This window comes from Equus caballus, chromosome 25 (genome assembly GCF_041296265.1).
Source record: "Equus caballus isolate H_3958 breed thoroughbred chromosome 25, TB-T2T, whole genome shotgun sequence".
Lineage (NCBI taxonomy): Eukaryota > Metazoa > Chordata > Mammalia > Perissodactyla > Equidae > Equus > Equus caballus.
The window spans coordinates 22,615,996-22,637,971 of NC_091708.1; the positions used below are offsets into that span (position 1 = coordinate 22,615,996).

The following is a 21,976-nucleotide window of genomic DNA, read 5'->3' on the forward strand; positions in this document are numbered from 1 at the left end:
AGGCAAGGACAGATATGGGGTAAAACTGACAGGACGTGGTAAAGATGGTGAATGAGGAGACAGGAAGTAATAAGGATGAGTACACACTGGCATATGTAAGGGAGAATAACATTCACTGAGGCAGGAAACAGAGAGAATGTTTTTTACTGTGGAAGGGCAGAGGATGGTTAGAGAAGGCAAAGAAAGATCAGTGGTTGAAGCACACCAGCTCAGCTGCTTTTTAGCCATGTGACTATGGGGAAGTTAACCTCTCTGAGCCTTGTTTCCTCATCTATAAAACATGGAAAACAATCGTTCCTAACCTCGTATGAAAACACTGGACAGATTAAATAACACATGCAAAGTTTTATCACAGAACTTGGCACACACTAAGTACCAATAAATGTCAGCAGGGGTTGTGTTTGTTATATTTAAGAGGTCATTTAGACTTCCCACTAAAAAGTGATGCACTGAACACACATTTCCTTCAGTTCCTCTCAAAACCCCGTTAGAATGACAGTAAAAGTATTTTTTTAAGGTATAAACTTACTTGAAAAAAGGCGAAAAAGAGAATCTAAGAGGTAAGAGCAACAAACATTTAGAAGGTGGAAAGCAGATGGACAAGTGCTATGACCCAGCATATGCCAAAACCCGATCCTAAGCCAACAGTGGGAAGAGTCAAGAAGCAATCTGATTTATTCAGCAAAATCCCCCATGAGGCTCAGGAACTGGTGATATCAAGTAACTCTGGACTGGGGTTAAGGTGGGGCTAAACACTGGAGGAATGCTTTAAAGTCGGATTAAACAGCAATAAGACTCCAGCGCTCCAACATCCTCACCCACCTCCACCTGGCCGAGCGACTGCCCCTATCACTAGCAGAAAAGTAGAGCTGTTCTCCCTCTGGAGAAGGTAAAACAAAGAGTCTCTGCACTGGGGGACGACAGGCAGAGAGGGGGCTGGGGTACATACTGACACTGGGAGAGTACGCGAATGTTTATATCTTGAATGCTGTCCGGTCCGTTTCCCCCCTTGGCTCCCAGAATGATGGCAGCCAAGCCGTCAAACTCTAGGCAGGAGGTTAGATCTTTCTCTGAGGAATTTACCAGCCCAAAAAAAGGATAAAGAAGCACTGACATCAAAGGTTACACAAGACAATGGCCCTGCCAGATTATATAATAGTAACACACACAATAACCCACCCACAGCTCCTGAGTGTCTCACTCTTAATATGAGCCAAGAGCCAAAAGCATCTGATGTCATGATTCTGTTGTATTAACATGGTAAAGGTGAAGGGATTTTGCAGATGTAATTAAGGTCCCTAATCAGTCAAATTTAACCAAAAAGGAGAGGATGGTGTGTGGGCCAAGATGAATCAGGCAAGCCCTTTAAAAAAGGATTTTAGCAGTCAGAAACAGAAGTCAGAAAAACACTCTCCTGATAGCCTTGAAGAAGCAGTCATGTTATGAACTGCCTATGGAGAGAGGCAGCTCCAGGAATTGCCAGCCTTGGCTCTACACTGCAAGCAAACAAATTCTGCCAGCAACAGGAGAACCTGGAAGTGAATCCCAATCCACAGACAAAACCCCAGCGCCTGCTGACACCTTGCCTGCAGCCTTGTCAGACCCTAAGCAGAAGCCCCAGCTAAACTGTGCCTGGACTCCCAGGCCACGGAAATTTTAATATAATAAATGTATTTTGTTTTAAACCACTAAGTTAGCAATGATTTGTTACATAGCTTAGAAAACTAATAAATACCTGTATACTAAAAAGATTAATTTTATTTATGTAAATAATGCCTCAATAAACCAGACTGAAAAAATATGAGAGCAGAAATGGAAACCTCTATGGAGGGGTTAGAAGGTAAAGTTGAATAAATCACCCAGAAAATGGAGCCAAATAGAAAAACAGCAAAGACAAAACAAAAAGCTGAGATACATTCTTTCCCAAAAATCTACAGGAGGATGTGCTCCACCAAAAAGAGGGGGGAAAATCAAGAAGGAAAATGATATGAGAAATCCTATGGAAAATAAAGATTCCAACACAGGGGTGCTGAGGGAATCCCCAGGGTCCAGCTGCACAGCAGGCAAGAGGGCAGCACTCTGCTGCAGCAGATCAGAAGTCTCCAGGAGCAGCTTCTTCAGCAAGCCAAAACTTGCAACATACCAGATGCAACTGAATGTACTGAGCGAGAGGAGATGTAAACACGGGCGGGCCCAAAGCTTGGAGTTGGACTAATTATAAACAGGCAGAAAACAAAGCAAATAAAAAACAGTATCTTTATAACTCAAAGGAAAGCAAAAAGTTGTATAGGCAAGGAAATATAGACATAATATACATGAAGGCTCAAATACAAATACAATTGAGAGTCATAATAATGCAAACACTGAATGTTGATCTAACCAATATCACAGCTTAGTAATATTGGGAGGATGCATAGTAAGAGAGATAATTTCTCACCTTCCCAGTGGGAAGTAAATAGATAACACGTATACATGAAAAAAATCAAGAAGTAAACATTATTTCAAGATATGGAGGTCAGGGGGCTGGCCCAGTGGCACAGTGGTTAAGTTCACACATTCCGTTCTGGTGGCCCAGGGTTCGCCGGTCCGGATCCCAGGTGCAGACATGGCACCGCTTGGCAAGCCATGCTGTGGTAGGCGTCCCACATATAAAGTAGAGGAAGACGGGCACGGATGTCAGCTCAAGGCCAGTCTTCCTCAGCAAAAAGAGGAGGATTGGCAGCAGATGTTAGCTCAGGGCTGATCTTCCTCAATAAATAAATAAATAAATAAATAAGATATGGAGGTCATTATCAGGTAGAGTCGAAAAGTGGTTCCTCTTAGAGGGAAGAGGGGGCAGGGAGAAGGCAAAGGACGGCTACTCTTCACAACGAGCTTTGCAGACATTTCTGACTCTTTAAATTGCATGCATAAACAACTGAAGGAGAAAAAGATGACGGCTATACCTCCTCACATTATTTTTTCAATGCCCATACTACCTGATTAACAACCTTCTACCTTCAGGAGGGGGAACAGGTCATTTGCATCTAGAAGAATTCATATTAGTTTCTTTTGTTTCCCCTTAAAAATTAACTCTTGGTTCACTAACATGGAATCATTAGAAGTTTCTTCTAGGGGCTGGCCCCACGGCCCAGCGGTTAAATTCATGCGCTCCACTTCAGCTGCCCAGGGTTTCACCGATTTGGATCCTGGGCACAGACCTAGCACTGCTCATCAGGCCATGCTGAGGCAGCGTCCCACATAGCAGAACTCAAAGGACCCACAACTAGAATATACAACTATGTACTCAGGGGCTTTGGGGAGAAGAAGAAGAAAAAAGTTTCTTCTAAAATAACTGCAAAATATTGATCAGCCACTTTTCTTTTTGCTTGTTTGGCATGCCCAAGTAGTAGTATATGCAGTTAGCAAGCACACTCTATGGCTTTCAAGTAACTGTCCACTGGCTTCTCAGGTACCCACGTACCTGCCTTTAAGAGGCAAAGGCAGAAAAGGATATCATAGTGTCACCACCCCCAAAATGGTGAAGGCTTGGTGAAAACCCTCTCAGTACCTCGTCTCCTTTTATTCTAAGGACTTGATTTTTCCCTGCCACCAAGTGAGCACCTCGCATTAGCTAAAATGGCCCTCTAACCAACCAGCTCTGACTCAGAAACTTTATTCTACGTGTTCTGAGTTGAAGGACCATGTCTTTCTTCACAAAACATCACACTTAAAGTAAGAACCACATTTAAAAAAAGTTTTAAATAAAAAATAGTTTCATTAAACACATTTTCAGAATCAACTTGTTAATGACTCCTCAATTACACTAGAATACCCAATGGCAGGCAAAACTGTTTACCAACTGGGAATAATAAGGCCAATGCAGTATAGTCTCTGGAAAGTTAAAATCCTTTATTCTGAGACTTCTTGCTTTTTTGTTGTTAAAAGTCCTTCTTACGTTTCTTTTGTTAAAATGTAATTTCTGGCACAACCACACAGAAAACCTGTTTTGCAAGTATCCAAGAAAGTTAAACCAGATGTATCACCAGCCACTCCACATCTGGGTATATATTCAACTGAAGTAAGTAACCATGTCCACCAAAAGACACGCACAACAAAGTTCAAGCAGCATGATTCATAACAGTGAGAAACTGGAAATCACCAAATGTCCATCTCTACAATGACCAAATAAATTCACACACTGGAATACTAGGCAGCAATGAAAAAAGAATGAACCACTGCTATATGCAACAAGCAGGGGTGACTCTCACAGACAGGACATTGAGCAAAAGAGGCCGGATTCAAGAGTACATACTATATGATTCCTTTTACATGACAAGTTCAAAAACTGGCCAAACAAACCTAAGGTGATGGTGGTCAGATTATTGGTAGAGAAGGGCTCTGACTGAGAGGGGCTATGGGGAAGCCTTCTAGAGAAACAGAAATATTCTATATCTTGATATGGGTGATGCTTACATGGGTATAAGTATATGAAGAAAATCATCATGTTGTATATTTAAGATGTGCATTTCACCACATGTAAGATATACGTGAATAAAGTTTTTTTAAAATTATGACACAATCAGGAACATCTTTTAAATTACAATTTATATTACATTATAATTTATTTTATGAAATGTGTGTGATAGATGACAACAATTATGATTTCAATGTCTGTACTTGAAAAATAACAAGTTGTAGCTCAATACTGGTACACTCAAATAATTTTTTCCCAAGTTTTTATTTGGAACAAGTATAAACCCACAGAAAATCACAAGACTAGTACAACTACCAACCATATGTCCTTCATCTAGAGTCACCAATTGCTGACATTCTGCTACAGTCACTTTCTCCCTCTCTCAGCTTTGGGTGAACTATTTGAAAATATGCTGCAGACATCATGACATCTCAGCCCTAAAGGATAGTCTGCTACATAACCAAAGTACCATTATCACACCTAACAAATTGAACATTCACATATTATTATTCAATATCTGGTCCATATTCAAATTTCTCTAATTGTTCCAGAAACGTTCTTTATAAACTCTTCCCACTCCTAACCCAGGATCCTGTCATGAATTCATGCATTGCATTCGGCTGTCCTATTTGTTTACTCTCCTTTAATCCAGTATTCCACATCCCAACACAGTCTTTTCCATTTTTCATTTATTTTTAGTCTTTCAGGACATTAACAATTCTGACCCAATTTAGCTTTTAAATGTTCCTAGTATATGAAGCCCCAAAGTCTGCAAACCAATCACTTCTATTAATTTAGTGTCTTCTACAATCTTTAGCAGAGCGCAGGCACTGAAATACCTGTATCTTGACAACACTGCTCAGGTCAAAAATACAGAGATTCAGGAGGCCAGCCCCATGGCCGAGTGGTTAAGTCTGCGCGCTCTGCTTTGGTGGCCCAGGGTTTCACCGGTTTGGATCCTGGGCATGGACATGGCACCATTCATCAGGCCATGCTGAGGCGGCATCCCACATGTCACAATTAGAAGGATCCACAACTAAAATATACAACTACGTACCGGGGGGCTTTGAGGAGAAAGCAAAAAAAGAAATAACAGAGATTCAAATTCACACACGGTTTATGATCCTTCTGCTTTAACTCACCGCTGGGTCTGAGCAGGCCACGGGGTCTGGTGTGGCGTGGGCACTGAGTTCGTGGGACTCACTAGCATGGCACTGTAGATATTGGAAGCCACCACAAGGATGCAGAGAAGGATGGGCCCGATGATCGCTCCCTCCAGGCCTAGGTAGTATGCCCCGCCAGCCACTGCCAAGCCCGTCAAGTAAGGATGGCCACCTCTGGAATGAAGAGCACATTGCTTAGCTCATGACTTTGAAGAAACATAAATCTCAGAGTAAATCTGAAACACATTCTCTGCCACCATGTTCATGCTCTAATATACCAGGCTTTTGATGCATTATCAGTTTTCTTTAGATCATCTCAATGTGGATAACTGAACATTGATTGTAATAATATCAAGATGCAAGAATTTTCCAGCCTACATAACATGTGTGACATCTGCCTTTTTATAGGTCCAGCATCCGAAGGAGTAAAGTCAGATTGTTAACAGGTACCTTGTACCCGTTAGGTGGCTGTCTGAGGTGGGTTAATGCTGGCTTAGGACTGGTTACCTAAGTCTACCTGTGAAGTTTACCCCCATCAGGGATAATTAAATGAGCACAATTTACTATGTAATTCAGTTAATTATGCTTTTCATAAGATGACAACAATACAACAGCATCCCTGTTATTCACAGCTTAGATTTCTGGCAATATAGTTTTTAACACAGGTAGTGATTTAAAAAAAAAAGGCCTCATGAGGAAAATATCTGTCACAAAACCCAAGCTTTTTAATTCACGGGAGAGTCATAACTGTCCTCCAGCTTATCACAATATCACTTACATAAATGGAATGAAGTAAGACAGACGACAGCAGCACAGCACAGTGACAATGATCACAAATGACCACTGACATAGAGGGACTTGGAAATGAGGTATTTCTGTTTGTTTCTAATTTTTTTTTTTTTTTTAAGATTTTATTTTTTCCTTTTTCTCCCCAAAGCCCCCCGGTACATAGTTGTGTATTCTTCGTTGTGGGTTCTTCTAGTTGTGGCATGTGGGATGCTGCCTCAGCGTGGTCTGATGAGCAGTGCCATGTCCGCGCCCAGGATTCGAACTAACGAAACACTGGGCCGCCTGCAGCGGAGCGCGCGAATGTAACCACTCGGCCATGGGGCCAGCCCCTGTTTGTTTCTAATTTTTAAACACGGATGATCAGAACAATGTAGTGAGGGGCAACTAACTAAAGAGCCTGGAAGGATGTCTTGTATTATCTTACAGTTCAGTAAGTAATATTTAAGGTGAGCCAGTTTTCAGGACACCAATACATTATATTCATAATTTATATGACTTCCTCATTCCAAAAAAGGATTTAGGGCAGTATTCCACGTATGCCATGTAAGCAAGCTTTTTCCCTAAACAAAACATTTTAAGGAAAATTTTTATCAAAAAATGCTTAAAGCTTAAAAGAAAAAGTGTAGGAGCTTTTAAATAAAAGCTTCATTTAAACAAATAAAACAATTTATGCAAAATCTTTCTTTTCCTAATGATGCTGGTTAAATAAGGTATTACTTTATTAAGATAAAACCACACATAAGTCTTAAATTCTAGCTAGAAACCTTAATATAAAATTTATAGCAAAGTTTAAAGAAATGAAAACACTTAACCATAAATCATGTAACTGCTGTTACTGTTAAAATCTCAGCCGATAAACACGTAAACCACACTCTGCCGTTCTCCTTTTATCTTTAATTTTCTCCCTCATGTTTTAGGCATAATAGTTCCCCTAGGGCTTGCTTAATGAGTTGTTTCTTTTTTGCTCTGGAATTTCAGGGCTTCAGAGTTCTACACCATTAATTTTCTACTTTAACTTACTAGAGAGAAAACAAGGTGGTATACGCTTTGTCTCCACAAAATTTCAAATTAACTGAAGGCTACTCTTTCTATAAAAACAGACCCCGTCTACCCTTATTGTGAAAGTGAGTTTTACTTAAAGAAAATTTAATATATTAATTATTATGACAGCTTCAGTAGGACTGTCCTAATATTCTGAATTTGAGTAGCTAATCAAAATTCAACATTTGGTCACATCCTAGATTCAAATAAGCAATGTTACTCTGGATACATGACTAAGTGAGAACTGGCTTGATTTACCTAATGCAATTTCTAAAAGAGATAGTAAAACCTACAAAAACAGATATTTATTTATTCTATTATATGGCCAAAGTCTGGCTTCTGCCTTAAATTTAACCTGCATTCATCATAGAACCATACTTGACGACCTCAGGTAAGAGAGCTCTGCTTGTCAGACATTAACTTGATAAGATCTGGTTTCACATGGAAATCCTTAGACGTACAACCCAATGATGTTTTTCTCCAAAAGCAAAGAAGTTCTGAAAATAAACTCTAACTCGTTACTGTACTTGAAATATTTTATGCAATGTTTCTTTCCTAGGTTAAATGTCACTAAATCAGAAGATTATTCAGAATTTTGTTTTAACCCAGGGTCTCAATTATTGTAAATAATATTTATATAATAACAAATGAGTATACACCTTGTAAACGATATTAATCATATTAAATTAAACTTTGATTAAATCGGTGGGATCACAAAAGACTACTTCACTTAAAAATCCCACCAGCTGTTGTTTCTCCCCTCTTCGAAAAAAAAAAAAAAATCTCTTTAAAAAAGGCCACAGAAATCCATGGATATGATTCAGCAGCAACTTCAGAAGTTCCGTGGAATACTTACCCTGAGATATCAGAGTAGATAGCAGTATCTACAAAGTAGGTTGGCAAGAGATGAAAAACCAACAGTAGGATGGCTTTGCATCCTAAGCCCTGTGTAAGCCACAGGTCTAGCACTGCAGGTATCGCTGCCCAGTACGTTCCCAGAAACGGCACTGCCCCGAGGATTGCTGCTAAAGCTGAGAAAGGATTAAAAGAGGAAAAGCAACTTAACATCATCATCAAAACAACGACAAAACAGCAGAACCCAAGCACTAGCTCCTCCTATTTAAAAATGTCCACCAAAACAAGTTAAACAGATACAAACTTAAATTTTAGGGGAATGATATGCCCTGTTTAACTGAATCTGCTAGTTAAAGAAGGTCCAGTATCTTAAAACTTGATACTAGAAACCTTTCTAAAGTGTGTGTCTACCTCAGAAATCTGTTTTCTCTTTTTGCTTTTTTTTTTGGTGAGGAAGATTGGCCCTGAGGTAACATCTGTTGCCACTCTTCCACCTTTTGCTTGAAGAAGATTGTGGCTGAGCTAACATCTGTGCCAATCTTCCTCTATTTTGTACATGTGATGCTGCCATAGCATGGCTTGATGACCAGCGTGTAGGTCCGCGCCCATGAACCCCGGGACGCCGAAGTGGAGCTCATGAACCTAACCACCACACCACTGGGCCGGCCCCCATGAATCTGTTTTTAAGCAACAAAACTTTAGTGGCCTGCAGTTGTCATTCTGAATCAACGGTTAGTTACTATACAGTCCTATAACTATAGAGCATTGGTCAAAATTTGTACGGAGTCCAAAGCCAAATCAGAAATTAGTTTCTAAATCTCAGATACAAATGTATATTCTTTACCTTGCTTCTTTCTAATAAAAATAAAATGTAATTAAAAAAGAAAAAGAAAAACCCTGCTAGCTGAAAGACCTTACTTCACGCTTGCCCTCTTCTAGAGCAGTGTGCAGGTTCGAGCACTCTGGAGAGAGTCTGGCTCCCCTCCAGACTAAGAGACAAGCAGACATGGACTCTGGTTCTGGCTCTACCATTAAGCAGGTATGTGACTTTGGAAAACTGTGGTTTCTCCTCTACACAACAAGGACACGACCTACCCTGCCTGCCTCCCAGGGCGGTTATGAAACCACCACCTCCATGTGCTCTCAGGCTGCTTGCATGTCAGGGGGTCGCTCAGTGAACAGTGAAGTAGGAGAGAACTTGAACGAACGTGGGAATGTAAAGAAGGGTGCACAGACAAAAGGGGGGAAAACGGTAAACATGGAAGGCAGATATATTTAGGAAGACAAGCGGCCACAGAAATAAAAGAAGAAAAAGCAGAAGGAAAGGAGCAGAGATAACACAGAGGAAAAGCAAAAGATGGTCATTAAACCCTCCTTGATGCTTATGGAATGGGGGTATAATCAGAATAGATCTTAGGAGGTATGCAGACAGCTTAGGGTCCTCAGAGGCATTCATCTCACCCCGGGGCCATACCCGTCACGGCACAAAGCTATCTGACGACTCACCGTTCCCTGCCAATCAGTTCGAATTAAACACTTGTTGAACACCAAGTACGTGCTAGGTGCTGTGTTAAGTGCTAGGTCATTCGTCCATTTAACAATACTGATACAGCGCTTTCTATGTGCTGGGTACTGTTCTAGCTACTGGGACACAGCAATAAATAAACATTACAAGTCATATCTCTGCTCCTAATCTGGACTAGATTAGATTTCAAAATTCACTATTTTAAAATTTGAGAAAGATGACATTTCCCAACGTACGTAAAATGGCTTAACTTTAAATAGAGGACAGAGGAAGTCATGATACAGTTGTTACCTGAGGGTATGAAGACAATATTGATGCCAAATATAGTGTGAGTCAGCCAGGTGTACAGTCCGTAGAAACCAGCCATTTTGAGGGAAGCATCAAACACCCCTCTAGAAGGCCCAAGACAAAGGGAAAGTAAACACACACGGGATCATCTTGTGATTCAGAAACATCAATATGTCTAGGTTTCTGGCTACTGCAGTCCAAATCTGATAATAGCTTCCAATTCTCCAATGGCCTGAGAATGGTGTTTTCATTTCGTTTCAAAGACACATAAAGACTGTATTTTAAAACCCTGAAATGGGTTTACTAAACTGTTCTTTAAATTTCTCTCTGATAAAAAGATAACTGAAATAAAATACCTTAAAATACCCTACTCACTGAAATAACTCATCCACTTTTCACTTCCAAAGCAGACTTTTCACCGTCAAAATAAACGGAAAGAAAATTGAGATTGAAGATCATGTTTCTGAGGATGTAGCTAAACTGTAAGAAATCCAGGCTGCAGCCAGCCCTCCCCTCTGGAAAGAGCAAGTGAGGGATAATATAACTTCAACTTCCTCCATCTTTCTTCTCTTGTTAACAAAATTTTGCCACATTTCTTCAACTATGCAACCAAGCCTACAAAGTAACTTCTACAAATGCTATCAAAGAATGTAGGTCATTGGGAGAGAATTTATGGAAAGAAAAATCTTACTAACTCCAAAGTAAAATCAGAGAGGAAAATACAAGAGGGGTAAAAACAGACACACATAATCAGTGACTAACAGGAATAAAGTACATGAAAATCTGCAATCTCAGGCACTACATTTTTGCTTTCAGTTGGAAGATTATTAGGGTAGTATTGTGTATGGAGGAGAAATAAGGAACTTCTCAGAGAGACCCCAAAGGCAGCAAACCTTAAGTTACCCCAAAGTTACAAACACCCAGGAATCTGCGGGGCACGGGGGAGGCATACTCATACTCACGAGAGAAGGAAAAGCCATCTGCAATGGAAAAAGCAGAGACCATGGCAGCAAAGGTGACACTGTACAAACAAGAGCAAACACCAAGCTTTTCCAAAGCATCGCAAGAGGTGTACTGTCGCAAAGCCAAGCTCTGGAGTCTGGTGATTCAGTCACTTAATAGGGTTCGGAGACATGGATTTGGTGACAGAGCGGCTCCCTAAATTGTGCCTTCTCTGTCATCCTGACCAACAGCTTTCACTCAAGAATGTCTTAAAGGTACCATGTGATCTCTGACAAGAAGGACACAGATGAAAGTGGTATCAAAAAGACTGAAACGAAAGGAGATAGCCCACAGGAAATATAAAAAATCTAGCGGCCTGGGGTTCACTGGTTTGGATCCTGGGTGCGGACGTGGCACTGCTTGGCGAGCCACACTGTGGTAGGCGTCCCACATATAAAGTAGAGGAAGATGGGCACAGATGTTAGCTCAGGGCCAGTCTTCCTCAGCAGAAAGAGGAGGATTGGCAGCAGATGTTAGCTCAGGGCTAATCTTCCTCAAAAAAAAAAAAATCTAAACAGTAACTGGATAGAGGAGACAGAGGAAAATGAAAATGGCAGAGCTTCAGGTTTTAAACCTGAGGGGAAAAGAACAGCAGTGTCTCAAAGACAGAAAAGCCCAGAATGTGAGAGGACGTGGAAGAAAAGGGAATACATTTAGCTTGGGCGATTGTAAGAAAAAAGGATGATGAGGTAGCTGGAAATAAGAGACAAGGCTTAGTAGAGAACCAGAGATAACAGATTTGAGATGCATCAGAATGGATTAACCACGGGAAAGGATAAGACGTCCCAAGAGGCAAGCACAGAGAAAATGGAGCAATGGGCCGTGTTCTCACAGGGGACCGAAGGACAAAGATAGACCAGCCAGAGAGATACTGAAATCATTTCGTAGGAGAAAGAAAATCACTTGAGTATACCATTCCCAGAGATCAAGGGAGAAGGAAGCTTTTGAGAGGAGAGAATAATATCAAATGCCCACAGAGAGATTAATGAGAATAAAGTCTAAGAAAAAAAGCACAGAATTTGACTAGAACTGGGGGGCGGGGTGTCAATCAAAAAAGATACAGAGGTGGTACTTTCATCAACTTTATGTCATTTAAAAATCTTCAAGCCAAAAATAAGCTGACATCAAAGGTGCAACAGAATATCTCAACTGAGTCACCCCTTTGGGTGGCAAGCAAGCAAAGCTCAATCCAAAAGGGACCACTTACAGGAAACACACATGGTCTTCTTTCTCCTTCCTCTAGGAATAGTGCTTGTTTGTGATATTCTCACTTAGGCAACTTTTAAGTAATTTTGTGGACCGTAAGTGCATTACATATTGTTTGCAGTTACTAAATACATTCATGTAACCCAAGGAGGGAGGAAAAGACAAGATATTCTCCTCTACCTTATGACTTACGATCTGGTACACAAGCTTTACAAAACACCAGAGAACGACCCTCTAACGATTCACTGGGAGATAGAATTTCTTAACTCCCTCAAAATCCTAGCCATTTTTCCTCCTCTCTTTTTACCACTTTATTGAATTATAATTTACAAAGAACAAAATTCACCAACTTTTCGTGTACAATTCAGTAAGTCCTGACAAATGTATACAGTTGCATAACCACCGCTACAGTCGAGATACAGAACAATTCCATCACCCCAAAAAGTTCCCTCATGCCCTTTTATAGTCTATGCCCCCGAACCCTGGTCTCTGACAAGCCACTAAATATGCTTTGTCACTATCATTACAGTTTTGCCTTTTCTAGAATTCATGTTAACAGGACATCATACATTACGTAGCTTTTTAACAAAATTGTGGTAAAATATACACAACGTGACATTTACCATTTACCCATTTTTCAGTGTATAGTTCAGTGGCATCAAGTACATCCACACTGTCATTATGTAGCTTTTTGTGTTTGGTTCCTTTCACCTAGTACAACGCTTTTGAGATTCCTTCCCATTGTTGAGTATACTGGTAGTTTGTTCCTTTTTAATTGCTGAGTAGCATTCCATTATACAGATATAGCACAATTTGTTTATCCATTTGCCAGTTGATGGGCATTGGGCTGTTTCCACTTTGGGGCTGTTGTGAATACTGCTGCTATGAACATTTCAGCACAAGGCTTTGTGTGGACATGTGCTTTCACTGCTCTTCAGTAAATGCCTAGGAGTGGAGACGCTGGGTCATATGGTATCTGCTCAACTTTTTAAGAATCACTAACAATTGTTTCGATCTCCCAATTTAGAGAAAATGTCTATAGCCCATGAACACCCAGCCAGAAGTCGCTGCCTGCTACATCATACCCCATCCCCCAAGGTATGAGGCTAAACTCCATACTCATGGTATTATGTGGATGGATACCGATAGAAAGAGCAAGTCAGCTCACGAAAAGCTAAATGACAATGCACCTGAAGCTGCTGGTAACCGACCCGGCGCACACTAGGTGCTCAATAAACAACAGCTGTCACTGGAGCTACTGTTGTCATCAGATTTCCTGAGATCAGTACAGTCGATCAGCGCTCAGAGGATTCTGATGATGATGAAGACTCTAGAAGTTTATAGCACCTCAAGAGCTTAGTATATCTGAATTGAGATGGTCAGGTCAAGAGAAACTAACATTTGCTAAGTACCCACGTGGTAGGCTGAATAATGCCCCCACAATAATGTCTATATCCTAATGCCCAGAACCTGTGAATATGTTACCTTACAGGACAAAAGGAACTTTGCAGATGTGATTAAGAATCTTGAGATGGGGAGAGTATCCTGGATTACTGGGTGGGCTCAATGTAATCACAAAAGTCCTTCTAAGAGGGAGTAGTTCTGATATTAGATAGTGGTGATGGTTGCACAAATTGCAGATATACTAAAAACTACTGAACTGTATACTTTAAAATGGTGCGTTTATGTATGTGAATTTTATCTGAATAAAAAAATTTTTATAAAAAGGAGGTAGGAGAGTCAGAGACAGGGGAGGAGACATGAGGACAGAAGCAGAGGTCAGAGAGAAAGAAAAGTGAAGATGCTATGCTGCTGGCCATGGAGATAAAAGGGCCACAAGCCAAGGAATGCAGGCAACCTCCAGAAGCTAGAGAAGGCAAGAAAACAGATGTATCCCTATTATAGACATCAAAAAAATGCAGCCCTGCTGATACCTTGATTTCAGGACTTCTGACCTCCAGAACCGTAAAACAAAAAATCTGTCTTGTTTAAGCCTCTAAGTGTATGGTAATTTGTTACAGCAGCAATAGGAAACTATTACAGGAAATAGGAAAAATAATATAACCCACTATGTGCCAAGCACTGTGTTATATGCTTTGCATCTGCTTATTTCATGGATTCCCTGTTGGGTCCCCTCATCCACACAGAAAAGAGACTCCTGGTCAGAAATCAGGTAAATCTGTTAAACTAGAAGTCTAGTATGGTTTTTTAAAAAAGAAAAGAAATAAGAAAAAAACTCAAAATGACAGCAGGGCAGGCCTGAGGTAGTCAAAGTTAAAAGGCAAGAAAAAACCCTTCTGGAAATTATTGGATCTAGGTACTAGATCATTCTGTGTCCTAACTCCCAATCTAGACACCCAGTCACCAAAAGCCAAGACACTGGGTGAATATTCGTTTTTCGTATCCAGATTTCTATTATACATTACTAAGATATTCTCACTCAGGTCAACCAGGTACTTAATGGTCCTCAAAGCCAAGAGACCACCCAACAGAAGCCCGGGCAGCTGCATTACAGCGTGAGTCTGGTCCTGGCCAGGGCCCTGATTTGATAAAATGGCTATCCTAGCTGACCACTTCCAAAAGGGGATAGGGGCTCAGTATACCCATCTTGAGACAAACTGGGATCCTAGTCATCCTATTAAAGTGTTCTGGAAAACAGAAATAGAACATGGGGACAGGGGCAGAGAAACGGAAGAGCAACAAGAGACCAGACAAGCCAGGTGCTCACAGTGTGAGCGTCCACGCCTTGTTGGTACAACTAGATATGGAACTGCCGTATCCCGTTCTGACACCCAGCGTCTTGGCCTTCAGTGAGCTGGGTGCCTGGATTGGGAGGTAGTACACCAGAGTGATCGAGTACACAGATCCTACAGTTTCGAGAGGGCTGTTCTTGTCTTTTTACCTGGAAAAACTCAGGCCCTCATTCTGAGGGATTTTTTTTCCTCTTAACTGAGCTACACTCCCAGTTTAATAAATTTAGTTGATTTCTGACCAAAGGTCTCTTTTTCTGGATGAACAAGGGGACCTAACAGGGAATCAGTAAAATAACATACGCAAAGCATGTAACTCGGTGCTTGACAGCAAATGTTAGGGTGGAGGACGGACTGAGAGAAGGGATGAGACTGGAGGCCAAGGGCCCAGTAGTTAGAAGACTAATAAGAGAGAGAACAACAGAAGGAACTAACAGAGTGGCGGGGAGGAAGAAAACGAGAAAAGAACGCGGAAAATGAGAAATGTTAAGGAGGAGAAACAAAAGGACATGGATTCAGTAGAAAGAACAGGGAAATGAGAGTCCTAAGACCTGAAATAATCCTGGCTCTGTCGCCAACTGCTTTGGAATTCCAGTTCTGTCACTTATTAGTGGCACGATCTTGAAAACCATAAAACTTCTCTGAGCCTCACTTTCCTTGATTGTAAAATAGAGATAATAGGATTCACCTCATAGGGTTATTATGAAGATTACTCTAACGCCAACTAAAAAGTTAACAAGGGGTTGTCTCACTTATATAGACAAATAGCAAACATTTGTATCTCAACACTACTATTATAAGCCTATTAAAGTGAATTCAGCAATTTTTAAAGCAACACAATGAGAAACTAAATACAAGACAAAGTTTTTTCAGGTCATTTTTCTTGGAAACTTAAAGAAACAGAGGTTTAGGTTTATTAGACTGATCTTTAATCAAGTAGTTAAAAAGGCATTGTATTTACTGACAATTATTACTTAAGAACTCTAGCTAATTTAATTTTCACAATTACAAAAAAGACATTTTGCCTCTCTATTCCAGTGTTAGGTGAGATATCTCTTCAAATAAGTGAAAATATATTTTCCAACAGCTTTAAACTCTTCCTTATCATTTTAATTTAAACAAATACGGTTATAAAGTATAATCTTAAATCCATGAGAATTTCTTTCCAAGGAATATTTAATTTGCTAAAAGTCAAAAATGGAAATACTGATTTACCAAATGATCGACGCTGATTTTTTTTAACGCAAATACTTTTAATTCTCCAAAACTGGAGGGTAAAGGTGGGAAGCATGTTCACTTTCCAAATGAAAATCTCGCAGTACATACATTTCCCCACCTAATTCATTAGTAGGACTCCCACCCGCCAGCACTGAAAAGCTGTAATCCCACAAGCAAGAGCCATACCCGTGTGCATGCACTCATGTGAAAATATCACACACACTAAATTGCACTGAGGCCGTGACAACGTGCAACTTAGTAATGTGCAATATCTCCACCAGAGCAAGCAGAAGGGAGCATCAGGAAGGAAGGGTGCGATGCAAACATTCAGGACGCAACATGCTCTGGGGGGAAAATGGTCTGGGGATAAAGGATGCATGCCACTCTCTCAAAAGTTCACGAAATGACAACTCCATCACAAATGTATTCAATTTAGAAGAATACTTACTCAGGATTGAGAATAATAATTAAGGTTCAAAAATTCAATGAGACAGTGACTATAAAGTAACCACATATTTCAAAAGGCCAAGCTTAAAGAACAAAGACATTTTCACTGTCTGGGCATGCAGTTAACTCCCAATTTCAATACCACTTTTAACTTACTGATGGGTCATATAAAATGAGTTTAATGATTTCCACTTAACCGCAACACTGAAGGTGACTAATAACTGATGCTTATAAAGTCTGTATCACTGATTTGCAGACTAAACTGCACCCTCAGGACATTATAACATTTTCATAATCAAGTGTATAATATTTTTCCTCTTAAAATCTTTCTCCATGAAGAAACATTTCATCTTGAACACAATCCTTCAGAATGAAAGATCCGACAAGAGCTCTTAGAACTAGAACTCACTGCTCTCATATATATGAGAAGGTTCCTTAGAGGCATCTATGGAAAACCTGTACATTTTTATTGAAGTCCTGAATTTAACTGAGTAAAGAAATAGACCAAAAGCACTTAGACTGCTAAAAATCACCTTGAATTACAATCTTTAATTTATCTAACTTGATGTAGCTGTGGTTAGAAGAACAGCGCAGGCTATATAACAAGTTCTCTAGTCTGTATCATATTTTTCCAACTCAGAAAAATCGATCAGTTTGAGAACCATTAGGACTACAGTTATGGTACTGAAGGTTGTTAAAATTTTTTCTGTATTAAAAATAAGATGATAAAGTGAATGGCTTTTGTTCCAGTATACTTTGCAACCAAGACATGGGGTACTACTGTAATGCATAATTAGTGTGCGCAATCTGAAGAAGATAAGACAAATCTAATTTGTAAAAAGACAGATATTTCCTCATATCTCTGTAGATGACCACACTCTTTCTAATCTCATATTCCCTCCTGAGCCAAAGAACTGAATTTTTAGCCACCAGCCTCATGTATCCATCTGAACGGTCTTAACAGTACCACAAATGTAACTCATGAGCTTCTCCCCAGCCAGCTCCTCCTGGAAGAAGGCATCGTGATGTATCAGAAGCACGCGTGCTTTCAAGCACTGGGCCAAGGTGCAAATCACAGCTCTGCTTACCAACTTCGAGCAATCATGACATTAGAGAATTAAGTTTAAAACAAGGGATAATTTGGTAGGGCTGGCCTGGTGGCGTAGTGATTAAGTTTGCACACTCTGCTTCAGCAGCCCAAGGTTCACAGGTTCAGATACCCAGCATGGACCCACACACTGCTCATCAAGCCACGCTGTGGCAGTGTCCCACATATAAATAGAAAATAGAGGAGGATTGGCACAGATGTTAGCTCAGCGACAATCTTCCTCAAGCAAAAAGAGGAAGATTGGCAACAGATGTTAGCTCAGGGCCAATCTTCCTCATCAAAAAAAAAAAAAAAAAAAGGAGGGGGGACAATTTGATTTCATACCATATACACCATGGAAAAAAAAGTGACTCAATGACAGACATCTGGAAAATGATCTAAGAAAGCAGAAACAGAGAAAATTCAAGAACTGTGATTTGAAGATAGAAAAGCTTTTGTGAGAATAAGAGTCAGTGCTAATTAAGGTTACTTTAGGAAAATGAAGTATCATCTTTCTTGAAGTTCTTCATGGACGAGGTAAATATTTTTCTGTAAAGCTTAGCTTAAGTCACACTGACAGGAGGATTTTGCCAGCCTTTGACATGGTTGATTCAATAGCTTTATCCTATTGAGAAGGTTGAAGGTGATTTTTCCTTTCTGGTAGAGCATTTGCATAAACTTGTTTGAGTCAGATAGATGTCACTTAGAAAAAGTTAGGCACTGGCCCAGTGGTGCGGCAGTTAAGTTCGTGTACTCTACTTCAGCAGCCCTGGGTTCATGGTTTGGATCCCAGGCATCGACCTAGGCACTGCTTATCAAGCCATGCTGTGGCAGGCATGCCACATATAAAGTAGAGGAAGATGGGCACAGATGTTAGCTCAGGGCCAGTCTTCCTCAGCAAAAAGAGGAGGATTGGTGGCAGATGTTAGCTCAGGGCTAATCTTTCTCAAAAAAAAGAGAGAAAAAGTTAACCTATTGCTAGAATTCCCATCATTTTGGTGACTCAATAAAGGTGATAGCCAACAGTTACATAGACTTAGGCGGCTTAGTAAGTTCCTCCTGAAGGACAGCTTCACCCTAAGAGCTGTTACATTAGATAACAGACTCCCAAACTTGCAATCTTTCCATGGATGGACCCATGTGGATACCCGAGGGCACTACAGGGTATAACGGATTTTTTTTTTTATCCCACTTGATGTCTAATCAAGGAAGGAAAAAAATCGATCAAGTCTTTACTCAGGCCTTGCTAGTAGGAAAAGGGGAGAAAACCTACCCAAGTTTTCAGAAAGAGTTTATTTTAGGAGCATTCATCCTATCTGAATGTAACGGAGGGTTTTTCAAAGATCAAAGAAGTATCTTCAGCTGTGACACGAATACAGTGAAAAAATAAGCCAAGCTCAGTCAGACAAGATTATCAGGTCAAATCAAGATTTCTGCAGAAGACTAGTTCCAAGCAATGGTATTTTTACAAAATATGTAAAAACAAAAATGTAAGCCAAAGATTCATTATTCAAGACAAGCTTAAGACTGCCTGGCTAACAACTTCTTAGAAAAAGGAGCTCTAATGGATAACATGAGGATTCAATTTGAGTAGCTATCCATAACAAGTAAAAATGTAGTAGAGGCTTATTAACGAGTTAAGGGCAATAAGGGAAAAGGGTTGGGGAAGGAGCTGAGACAGGCCTGGGCTGCAAAAGGCCTCTCCGTACCCAAAATGCTAAAAGGAAAAAGAAAAGGGGGCAGGAGCCACTGACTTGGAAAGAGTGTATAGAGAATAAAAGTTGAAGAATCACCTCATTCAGAAACCCAGCCTGCAATACACAGACTGCAGATGACATGATGGAAGTTTCTGAACAGAACCTGTGATGCACATAGAGGCTATGACCTGGAGATGACCAAAGACTTTGCCTTTCCAGTATCTAAACCACTCCCTGCCAAGGGCACAGCTCAGATGCAGAAAGAAAGGAAGAAATAGGAAGGCCATCTACTCTCCTCCCAAAGCCAAGCCAGAACTCCTGAGCACAGAAGGAGGGTTCTGAGAGAAGGTGAGGCATGTGGTGCAAGAGGGTGTCTCCCAAGCAATGATTAGGAGCTAGAGAAAGAGCCTGCGGACAGAAGGCTGATGGGGAGAGACCATTAAGTCTTTGTAAATCACAGGCTTGAGAGGTAGGATATTGAAACTGCTGAAGTTTTTTCTTGCCAACATTTGCACTGCTCATATTATCCTCTCAAAAAGACATAAATTTTTTTAAATACCATTGTCCATCACTAGTTTAGCACTGATTATTACTAAGAAGGCTCAGGACAGAAAATGGGCTTCTCATGGAAAGCACTTTCCAAAGGAAATAAGGATAACATAAATCTTATCCCTACCTGATAGCTTCTTCCACAGACTGGCCAATAATATTAGAAGAAGGACCTGGCTGAGACAGTGGTGTCAGGCTTATCACCCACTTCACTGGCTTGTAGTACTCATCACTGGAACTTAACAGATAAAATAGTGTGGTCAGGAAAATTATCTGCAAAACAAAGGACAGTATCTCCTAAAAAATCACATTTGGAAACGACAGGAAGGAAACACAAATGGAACCAAGAATACGCTTTACTGCGAAAAGAAATGTGATGTGTACTTATCTTGGGTACATACCAGAGACAGCACAAAATTGAGAAGGGCAGTCCCGCTGTAGAAGAGGATGGTCAGGAGCGTAGTGACAGTAGTGAAAAGCAGGCTGACATTCCGGCTCATAACAATCCACAGAGACTCTAAGATCTGACCAGGAGGGAAAGCTCAATATCAGAACTGATCCTGAGGAAAGAAGTGTCTAACATATGCTTTTAATAATAATAATAATAATGTGTTTTAGTACCAAAAACTGAAAAGATAAGAACTGAGTATTATTATTTTAAATGAAAAAAGAAAATCATCTGAAAACATCTGAATGTTGATTAGTAAGGAAAATGGTTAAGTAAATTATGGTGAATCTACTCCAAATAATATTAGGCAGCCATTAAAAACATCTGTTATAACATAGAAAAATATTTTACCATATAATGGTAAGTTTAAAAATCAGGATACAAAAATTTTATAGATAGCATGATTACAACTATCTAAAAATGGCATCATAGAAAAAATACCTACAGAAGAACATGCCATAATGCAACCTATGGTTCTAGGTAGCCTGTAGGATCACAAGCACAGGCCATGAAATTCCAGCATTTGTCTTGCCTCCCTCCTTGCCACCTCTAACTCAGATTCATCTACAAACACAAAAGCATCACTTCAATGACTTCAATAAAGTCATAATAAAAGAATTGAACAGATAGGGTCAAGAGCAGAGCGCTGCAGCTGAAAATCTTTCCTCAGAAGGACATGACCCTTACATCAAGACCTACTGAGTTCATTCGATCCATCACCTACAAGTGGTTATCCACTAGAACCAGAATTAAAATGGTTATTAACATATGTTAATTACTAAAAGAAGATGTACAATATCTATAGCACACCTACATGTTTTTATTTCCTACATGTTTTATCTCTTCATGAACTTAAATTCCCTCATGATAATGTCTGCTCTATTCTTCCCAAGAGAATTATCCTTCCTCCTAATGAAAAACATGGAAGCAAAATGATCAGAAAAACACCTTCCGTTACAGTTTTCGAAATGCTGCCACCAACCTCACGGCAATGCTGTGAGGCAAGCAATGCAGATGATACCATCTTTATGTTACATATATACAAAAAGAAGCTCAGAGATTTTTAAAGACTTGCCCAAGGGCATGGAGCTAATAAGTGGAAAGAGAGCTGGAACCAGAACTCCTAACGTCTGATTTTATTTTGGTGCCCTTTCCAAAACAGAAGCTCTGTTTTTTGTCATATGGTCAAGTTATACCATCTGTTCAGTAAAAAGCCCATCCATTCCTTTCCTATCTCAAATGTACCCTTTATCAAGGCATATTTTGTTGTCCTCGGCATTTCTTGCAAACCTCAGCTCGCTCTTCATAAGAGAACTCTGGCAGTCTGGTTTCATTTACAATAATAACTCCTTACATAAAATCTTGAAAACGCTTCACTATGCCTACAAAAATATGCACGATTGACTGTTTGACCTTGTGGGATAAAGAATGAATGAATAATGCCACTGATTCCGA

The 21,976-nt window shown here is 40.1% G+C and overlaps 1 protein-coding gene and 1 non-coding gene across 5 annotated transcripts in view; both read right to left on the minus strand.

The window, feature by feature from the left end:
• Window positions 1-21,976, minus strand: part of TMEM245 (transmembrane protein 245) — a 91,638-nt gene that overhangs the window by 9,106 nt on the left and 60,556 nt on the right. For 2 of the 4 annotated variants that reach the window (XM_023629851.2, XM_023629850.2), the window contains 5 exons: window positions 20,475-20,597; window positions 20,201-20,346; window positions 10,121-10,221; window positions 8,306-8,480; window positions 5,599-5,793 (listed from right to left, as the gene is read on the minus strand). In XM_023629851.2, coding sequence (XP_023485619.2) covers window positions 5,599-5,793; window positions 8,306-8,480; window positions 10,121-10,221; window positions 20,201-20,346; window positions 20,475-20,597 — 740 coding nt within the window. The remainder of the gene's footprint in view (window positions 1-5,598; window positions 5,794-8,305; window positions 8,481-10,120; window positions 10,222-20,200; window positions 20,347-20,474; window positions 20,598-21,976) is intronic. The other 2 variants (XR_011432554.1, XR_011432553.1) reach the window with 1 other exon arrangement.
• Window positions 16,500-16,569, minus strand: MIR32 (microRNA mir-32). Its single transcript, NR_033052.1, has one exon. It is a non-coding gene; the product is annotated as a microRNA mir-32 (primary transcript).